The following is a 9,340-nucleotide window of genomic DNA, read 5'->3' as shown; positions in this document are numbered from 1 at the left end:
TCAGAGGGAAGGGGCAAAGAAGAGAGGAAGAGAGGTCCGGAGAGAAAGATCAAGAGAGAGAGAGAGGGTGAAGAGAGATGTGGAAACAGAGAGCACGTGTGCAGGAAGCAGGTCCTGTTAAACCTTTGCCAGCTGGGTGGGGAGGGAGGGCGGGGAAATAGGAGCAGTGAATCCCAGTAGGGAGGGGGTGGAGCTGACACCGGTGGTTGGGCCATGGGGCTTGGGACAGGAAGCTTACTGTGCAAGGTGGCAATGGGGCCAGAACCTAAGATGGCTTCCGGGGCATAGATGGCACCACAGATAAGGGCAAAATTTTGCTAACAACTGGCGCCATATAGGATGCCGTTGTTCTCTGATAACCATTCATTGCTTTTACATCAGTAATAGAATCCCCAACTTTTAGCTGGGCACCCAGAACACACATTCCACCTTTCAGCTCCCCTGGCAGCTTGATGGGGCTGTGTAAGTTCTGGTTAGTGAAGTGTGTGTGTGAAATGATGGATGCCAACTCTGGGTCCTGCATTTAAAGGGATGTGTAATGCATTCCCCCTTCCCACTGGCTTGAACTTGGTAGCGATTGACCTTGATCCATGAAGATGAGGCCCATGCCCTTGGGATGATGAGATAGCAAGTCACAGGTACTGAGATCCACTACACCATAAAGTCATTCTATCTGCTATGAATGGACACATGAGCAAGATATCATCATCTCAATCACGTCAGCCATTGCATGTCTGGTTCTCATTACCATGGGAGGCCCCAGATGCACTTGGCAGTCCGTGGCAGTTTTAAGGGTCTGGTGCTCTGGGTAGCTGAGGTCAAGGTGGGAGAAGCTTGGGAAGGCCTTTAGAAGGAGCAGCCTTTCCGTGGTTGGGGTAAGGGATCCTCCTCGTGAGATCAGGCCCTGTGCAGTGCTCACGGTGGAGTCCCGCAGCCAGCAGCCCTGCAGAAAGCATAGCCTTGTGTTGCCTGGAAGACTCCCGGATACAGGCTCCGTATCTCCAGGCAGCCAGTCCTTAAGTGAATCGGTGCCTTTGAAATGGCCCAGTGTGGAAATCTGGCAGGAACACTGACTTTTTTTGACAAATCTGAATGAAGAGCTTCAACCAGCAGCAGGGGCTCCTTAGGGTTAGGGCGTGAGAAGAGAGCGAAGTCACGTGGTTGAGGGCAGCACAAGACAGAGCAGAATTTGCAGGAGTAGAGGTCAACGCAGGTTGAAAGGGTGGGCAGGGAGCTGTTCCGTAGAGAACAGATGAGAGCAGAGAGAGGAGCATCCAGGACTCGAACTGGCGCCTATATGGGATGCTGGCACTGCAGGTGGCGGCTTTACTTGCTAAGCCACAGTGCCTGACCAAGGCTCCACTTTTCATCCTTACCATTACTGTTATGTCCTCAGAATCTCTCGAGAACCTCCTCACTGACAGATCACTTGCTTCCAACTCCCCGGGATCATCCCAAAGAGTGAATCTGATCAGTTGGCTAAACTGCATAGAATTTTTTCAGTGGCTCCCCCCTGCCCACTGAAGATTTTTTTTGTTTGTTTGTTTTTTAGAGAGAGTCAGACAGACAGAAAGACACGCACACATAGATCCTATCTGCTGGTTCATTCTCAAATGCCAACAATGGTTGAGGCTGGGCCAAGGCTGAAGCTGGGTGCTGGGAATTCAATCAGACCAGTAGGAACCCAGTCACTTGGGTCATCACCCCTGCATCTGACAGTCTACACTGGCAGGAAGCTGGAGTCTGCAGTCAGAGTTGGGAATAGAATCTAGGTACTTGCAAATGGGATGTAGGCATTTTAACCACTAGGCTAAACACCCACTCTCTTAAATGCAGTTTTCTGAATCCCTGAAGTTGGCAAATTTTGCACAGATGTGCATTTTTTCTGAAGAAAACTTTGGATTCTCTAAGGGCCTGGGAGACAGGCACCTCAAGTGACAACATAAACACACAAGTGAGACAGATCTCCCAACCTCCCTCTCGAATCTGCTCTCCCAGCATTTCTCCCATGCTACCGAAACTGCAGTCATTCTGAAGTTCTCTCCTTGCCTGACAGCCCATTCCTTTCTCCATGTCACGTCTTTACACCTGCTTTCTATCTAGAATGCTCTGGCAAACTACACATCCTAATAGCTTAACTCAAAAGCTGCCTCTTCTATGAGGCCTTCCTGACTCTCTCTGGCCCAATCAGGCTCCACAGCATTGTTCAGACTTTCATCATTTATTTGTTATGTATTTATTATTAGCCATAGTCTGTCTCCTTCACAAACCAAGAACTCTGGAGCCCAGGAGCCTGAATAGACAATCCACAGATTTGTTGAACAAAAAAAATGGAGCACCTTTTTTTAAAATTTATTTGAAAGGCAGAGATACAGATCTTCCATCCGCTGTTTCACTGCAATGGACTGAAGCCAGGAGCCAGGAGCGTCTTCTGGGTCTCCCACCTGGGTGCCAAGGGCCCAAGGACTCAGGCACATCAGCAGGGAGCTAGATAGGAAGTGGAGCAGCCAGGACATGAACCAGTGCGAATGTGGGACGCTGGCACTGCTGGCGGCAGCTTTACCTGCTATGCCACAGCACTGGTCTGCCTGGGTGCCCTTTCGAAAAAGTAAATCAGAAGAGTTGTTGCTTATGTTTCTATTCTCTTCAAGTTTTCCCTTAAAGTCCTGGGAAACAATTTTCTACAGGAAAATGGATGCTCTTTAAAAGCTGCTGCTCGGGCTGGCATTGTGGTGTGGCACGTAGTCACCAACTGCAGGCGCCAGCATCCCATATAAGTGACAGTTGTCCTGACTGCCCCACTTCCGGTCTAACTCCCTGCTAATGTCCTGGCACTGTGGCTCAGTGAGTTAAGTCACCGTCTGCAGCGCCAGCATCCCATATTGACTCTGGTTCAACTCCTGGCTGAACCACTTCCAATCCATCTCCCTGCTAATGCACCCAGGAAAGCAGTGGAGGATGACCCAAGTGCTTGGGCCCCTGCATCTATGTGGGAGACCCGGAAGAAGCTCCTGGCTCCTGCCTTTGGCCTGGCCCAGCCCCAGCTGTTGTGGCCATTTGGGGAGTGAACTAATAGATGGAAGATTTTTCTCTATGTAACTATCTTTAATAGAAAAATAAATTAAGAAAAAAAAAGCCAATGCTGCGGCCGGCATCAGGCACCTTGCTATTTTGATAGACACCTGCTGAGTGAATTCTGCAGCAGAGGGTCAGTGAGAGGGAGACAGGTGCCGCCTACTCCTGTTGGCACATTGAGGGCTCAGGCGTTTCAGTGCAATGCAATGGTAAGGAGGGAGGAGATTATGCAACCACATTCAAAACCCAAGCCTAGAAGGAACAAATTAAGAGTCTCAGACAGATTGGAAAGACTTTTTGGTAATGATGAGTAGCTGTCTTCAAACTTCAAGCTAACTAGTTTGTCTTCTCCAGTAAAAACTATTTTTAATAACTGGAGTCAACTGAGATTTGTTAAGTGGCCCGATGAAAATTGTCACCCTCATGTGAGATGTGGAAACAGATCCTAAGCCAGCAACACAGGACCTCCCCCCACCCTCTGCCAACTGTAAAAACAGGATAAGAAAACCCGCATTGCTGATTTCCAGAACCAAGAGCAGAGAAATGCAAAGAAACTTCAAGACAGAAGATGGAGAGGCAGCATTTTAATACACCATCAACAAGGCGAGGCCGCAGCCTAGTCAGCCGAGGTGCGGCTGGAGCCCGGTAGCAGCAGCAGCAGCCCCTGGCAACCGGGCAGAGGGGCAGAGGGGCAGAGGCTCAGGGCTTGCCCCACCCTCCTGCAGGCTGACCAGCTCCCAGGGGATTTGTATGCACATCAGCGTTCGCAAAGCGCGGAGCTAGACTGGGGATTAATGGAGGTTTTGCTCTGGCAATGTGTTTTGAAAGCATGTTTTAGCTCACTCTGTGCTCCGGTCTCTCCGCCTCTGAGCAGCATCAACACACGTCAGTCGGCCAGTGTTCCAGCCCGAGCCCTGGAGCTGCTCTTAGGAATCACGGCAGCAAAAGCAGTGTGCGGCTCCATTCCTGTAGACAGCCTTTATGGGTTATAAATTGGATTCCAAAACTTCCACCAGCTGTTTCTTGCATGGCACCCCCCGGGATGCGGGTTGGATGATGATTTCTGTTTTCAGAGATGATGAAACTGGAGCCCAAGGAGGCTTTGTGAAGCATCAACAGCACCAGGCAAACCAGCATCCCCGCCAACATGTGAGGCTCACCAACTGTGCTGTGCCTCCTCCCAAGGGCATTTTTTGCATAAGAGATTTTAAGGAAGTACACACTCACGGATGCGAGCTATGGTACATGAACCATGCCTGCATGGCCTCAGGGAATACGGCACCTTAGGGAAGAGCTGTCTGGTGGTGGGCACTGTCAGTCTGGGAGGGCCCTGCCCTGCTCTCACGCTCCTGGGGCAGCCCAGCAGCTGCTTGCTCACAGGGCTATGCAGGGAAGCACCAGGCATTACCATGAGGCCACGGCCACGGCTATGGAGGGGAGGTGGTGACGTGCAGATGACAGCAACCCATTCCCGGGAGGAAGCTCATTCTGATTTGTCTGTTCCTTTCCCAGGCTCAGAAGAGCTGATGTTACCGGACTCGGCCTGGATTTCCTAAGTCACATTTCCCAGGAGCGAACTGGAGCCACTGGATGGCTCAGAAATAGTCAAGACTGTGTGGTTGGCATCGGTGCCGATGTGCTTCTCCCCACCTTGTTGGAAGATTTAGGAACTTAAGATTCTGTGAAGCCCCTCCAAAGCAAGCTCCCCTCTATGCGTAGACTGTCCCCGGGTCCACCAGGGGACGCCAGCCAGAGTGGCTGCCCCTCCTCACCAGGCGTGCATATTCAGTGGGACAGAGTTGGGTATACTTGCAAAAAAAAAAAAAAAAAAAAAAAAAAGACGGTGCACTTTCAAACTCCGTGTAAAAAGTATTGCTTTTCTAATGTGCGACTGTGCCAGCCTGCCTGCCTGCCTGCTTGCTACACGATGCTACAGAAGGGAGAGTCAGGAGGAGTTCAAGGCGGAAGATGTTTTGGATGTTTGGACAACACCAATGCACACCCCACACTCCCGTGCACTTTGCACCCTGCTCTGGAGCCCGAGCAGTTTTGGGGCTTGGCCTGAGGCAAAGACTACAAAGCATCCTAATGAGCAGAATATACAAGAGGAATGTATGTGCATATTTGACATAGTTGTTCTCTGGAGGGGCAGCCCTCTGGCTCTGACCCCTGCTCTCTCCAAGGGCGAGGGAGGAGTCCAGAGAAGGAGCTTTTGTTCTCCTCGCTGCTTCTGTGGCAGCCCTTACAGCCCCAGGGACCTGCCCTGCTCCGCGTGGGCCCGCAGAAGCCCTGCCATTTCCACAAGGGCGGCGGAGTTCAGAGCGATGGACAAAGCTGTGCGGCCAGCCTACAGGGGAGAAAGAAAAGAGAAAGCCACGTTATCCTCTCTGCCGCCCAGCCCAGACGGAATGGACGCTTGGGAGTCGGGGGTCTGACAGGTGGCTGGGGTCTCTTCCTAGGATCCACAGACCCCAGGAGAGAAGGAGGTTCAGGTGGGATGAGAGTCAGGAGAACTGGCCCCTTCCCCACTCACTGTGAGGACTGCACTAATGCTAACGGAAAACAGCCATGCTTTTTTCAAAAATTGAAAACCAGAGGAACAATCACTCTTCCTGTTCCATTCCACAGACCTACCTGAAAGTCTCCCCAGTCTGCTCTATGCAAATTTGTTATTGGTTTTTAAATAGAGGAATGATAATGTACATCAATTTTGAATATCTGCTTTTATTTTAAACTTACCATGGTACGCCACAAGATTTTTCCCTGTTCTTATGTAGTCATCAAGATACATGAATTTTTTGACTGCATAATATCCTATAATTTGCTATCCATTTTCTCCTTCTGTGGGAGACTCAGGTTGTTCTCAAGTTCCCACTAATATAAACAAGCAAAACTTATTTTTCCATTTTTAATTATTTCCCAAGGGCTGACTCCTGGACATGGGCTCACAGCAGGAGGAACATGCACGTTTCTAGCACCTGGTACTCGATGTTATAGTGCTTTTGAAGACAAGTTCCTACCCCCCAATAGATACCCTCTTGACTCGCAAAATTTTAAAGTCTCCTGTTGTGTTTCCCATTTCTTTCCCAAAACCAATCCCCATTTTCAAAAGTTTGTTTATTTGAAAGGTGCAGTTAGAGAAGGAAAGAGAGAGAGACAGAGAGAGAAGAGAGAGAGAGAAAGATACTCCATCCACTGGTTCACTCTCCAAATGGCCACAACAACTGGGACTGGGCCAGGACAGAGCCAGGAACCAGAAGCTTCTTCTGGGTCTCTCACTGGGTGCAGGGGCCCAAGGGCCATCTTCTGTTGCTTTCCCGGGTATATTAGCAGGGAGCTGGATCAAAAGTGGAGCAGCCAGGAAGACTTAAACCAGAGTCCATATGGGATGCTGGCATCACAGTGGCAGCTTCACCAGTCACGCAACACCTGCCTCACCTATCCCCATTTAAAAAATATTTATTTGAAAGACAGAAAGAAAAAGAGATATCTTTTATTTGCCAGTTCATTCTCCAAACGCCTGCAATAGCTAGGGCTGGGCCAGGACAAAACTAGGAGCCAGGAACTCCATCTGCGTCTCTCACACGAGTGCAAGGGACCCAACCACCTGAGTCTTCACTTGTTGCCTCCCGAGGCAAGAAGCTAGAATCAGGAGCTGAGCAGGAACTTGAACGAAGAAACTCTGATTTGGATCTGGGAGTCTCCCCCAAAGGAACCTCCCCCTCCCATGTCCTTTTTTTTTTTTTTGATTGATTGATTTGAAAGGCTGAGTTACAGAGGGGCAAAGGCAGAGAGAGAAAGAGGTCTTCCATCCACTGGTTCAGTCCCCAGCTGGCTGCAACAGCCATTGCTGGGCTGATCCAAAGCCAGGAGCCAGGAGCTGTTTCCCGGTCTTTCACGTGGATCTTGGCCATCTTCTGCTGCTGTCCCAGGCCATAGCAGAGAGCTGGATAGGAAGTGGAGCAGCCACGACTGGAAGTGGTGCCCAAGTAGAATGCCAGCCCTGCAGGCAGTGGCTTAACTGCTATGCCACAGTGCTGGCCCCTCATGTTCTGTTCTTCAACAATAGGATCTAACAGCCAGCTCTGTGGTGTGGTGAGTTGGGCTGACACCTGCAGCACCCACAACCCATATGGGCATTGGCCAGTCCTGGCTGCTCCACTTCCAATCTGGTTCCTTGCTGGAGCACCTGGGAAAGCTGTGGAGGATGGCCCAAGTGCTTGGGCCCTTGCACCTATGTGCAAGACCTGGAAGAAGCTTCTGGCTCCTGGCTTCGTCCTGGCCCAGACCCAGTTATTGTGGCCATTTGGAGAGTAAACTAGTGGATGGAGGATCTCTCTTTCTTCTTCCCTCTTTCTCTGTAACTCTGCCTTTCAAATAAATAAAGTAAATCTTAAAAAAAAAAAAAAAAGAAACAAAACTCAATAGGATCTAGCAAAAAAAAAGATTACTAAATCACTCTCTAAGGTTTTTAAATTTTTTCAACAAGCTTTATTTTTTAAAAAATTGATTTCTTTCTTTCTTTTTTTTTTAACAGGCAGAGTGGACAGTGAGAGAGAGACAGAGAGAAAGGTCTTCCTTTGCCGTTGGTTCACCCTCCAATGGCCGCCGCGGCCGGCGCATCGCGCTGATCCGAAGGCAGGAGCCAGGTGCTTCTCCTGGTCTCCCATGCGGGTGCAGGGCCCAAGCACCTGGGCCATCCTCCACTGCACTCCCTGGCCACAGCAGAGAGCTGGCCTGGAAGAGGGGCAACCAGGGACAGAATCCGGCGCCCCGACCGGGACTAGAACCCGGTGTGCTGGTGCCACAAGGTGGAGGATTAGCCTATTGAGCCACGGCACTGGCTAAAATTGATTTCTTTATTTGAGGCAGAAAGAGAGAGATCTCCCATCACTAGTTCTCTTCCCAAATGCCTGCCACAAGCCCTTGCTGGGGCTGAAACCTGGAGCCAGAAACTCAATCCAGGTCTCTTAAGTGAATGGCAGGAACCCAACCACTTGAGCCATCATCCACTGCCTCCCAGGGACTACATTAGCAGGAAGCTAGAACCAGGTGCTGGAGCTGGGACTCACCTGGGCACTCCAATGTAGGCCAAGGCATTTTAACTGCTACACCAAGCACCAAACCTTCAGAACAGCGTCGCCACCAGGACAGAGTTGGGCTGTAACCACCTGGCACCCTTGCTAACGCCTCACACCATTAAACCTTTCTCTTCCCAAAAGTCCCAGTCGCAGGTAGCATTTGTGCACACTGAGCGGCGAGCCTACCTTGCTCAGCCACACTTTTGCACGTGCAGGAAGTTGACAGTCCTGTCTAAAGAAGCTGCGCCAGAAGGGGCTCCTGTCCAAGGGCCCTGGCCAGCTGGAGGGACAGGCTGGCGCCACATGGACGATGAGCTCCATGACGCAGCCTCAGTCACTTGCCCGCGAGCTACACCCGCATCCAGAGATCTGAGACCACTTTTCTGGGCAACCTGTTTGGAGGTGAAGCCTGACCGTGGCTCTCTGTGACCCTCACTTAGCTTAGTGTGAATATTTTTACATTTGCTATAGGAGGATGAATGGGCTTGATGGGTAAGGGCTGAGGGACCACTGGGGCGGGACAGGGTCCTTCAATGCCAGAGTCCTGGGGACAGCCCACGGCCAGCGGCTCCTATGGGAGGCAGGCCTGGGGAAGGTGACCCTGACTGCGACAGGAAGAGAGGGCAGGCTCAGGCAGCCAGTGTGTGCATGCGTGCGTGTGCGGCTCAGGCAGCCAGTGTGTGCGTGCGTGCGTGCGTGTGCGGCTCAGGCAGCCAGTGCGTGCGTGTGTGCCTGTGCGTGTGCATGTGTTGAGGTGTGGGGCAGTGTCTTTCAATATGACAGAAACTTATGAACCTGCTTTGTGGCAGGCAAGAGACAAGGCATAATGGAGGCCATCAGGAAGTTGACAACTGAACAGGTGCTTTGAGGGCCCCCGGGGCCTGGCGGGCACTCCTCCCTCTCCCCCTCCAAGTCCTCCTCACTCCTGCAGCCCGGAGAACTGGGTGGCTGGGTTCCTTGCTTTGCCTTCTGAACCTCAAAGGCTTTGTTGGCTCTGTGGAAGCAGCGCAGGCAAACTGATTGCAGGACGAGAATTCTCTCATCTTCCAAGGGAAAGCTCGAACTACCCCTGCTGTTGACTTCTGGTTCTTTATCAGTGAAAACAACGCAGGCACAACCCCTACCTACCTGAGTTACTGGGATTACAAGGAATGCATGGAAAAAGTTAATTCCCAAGTCTTCCA

General features: G+C 51.0%; 1 protein-coding gene across 3 annotated transcripts in view; it reads right to left on the bottom strand.

Moving 5' to 3' along the window:
• Nucleotides 1–3,644: 3,644 nt before the first annotated feature.
• The window catches only part of KANK4 (KN motif and ankyrin repeat domains 4), an 85,634-nt gene continuing 79,938 nt past the window's right edge, over nucleotides 3,645–9,340 (bottom strand). For all 3 annotated transcript variants that reach the window (XR_016237304.1, XM_008265153.5, XM_051857690.3), the window contains exon 10: nucleotides 3,645–5,422. Coding sequence is in view for 2 of the 3 variants with exons in the window: in XM_008265153.5 (XP_008263375.4) it covers nucleotides 5,318–5,422 (105 nt within the window). In the remaining variant the exon portion in view is untranslated. The remainder of the gene's footprint in view (nucleotides 5,423–9,340) is intronic.

The sequence above is a fragment of the Oryctolagus cuniculus genome, chromosome 7 (assembly GCF_051225735.1).
Source record: "Oryctolagus cuniculus isolate XC-2025 breed Fujian yellow rabbit chromosome 7, ASM5122573v1, whole genome shotgun sequence".
In the NCBI taxonomy this organism is placed as follows: domain Eukaryota; kingdom Metazoa; phylum Chordata; class Mammalia; order Lagomorpha; family Leporidae; genus Oryctolagus; species Oryctolagus cuniculus.
Note: the sequence above shows the minus strand (reverse complement) of the source record. Positions and strands in the feature narration are given on the sequence as shown.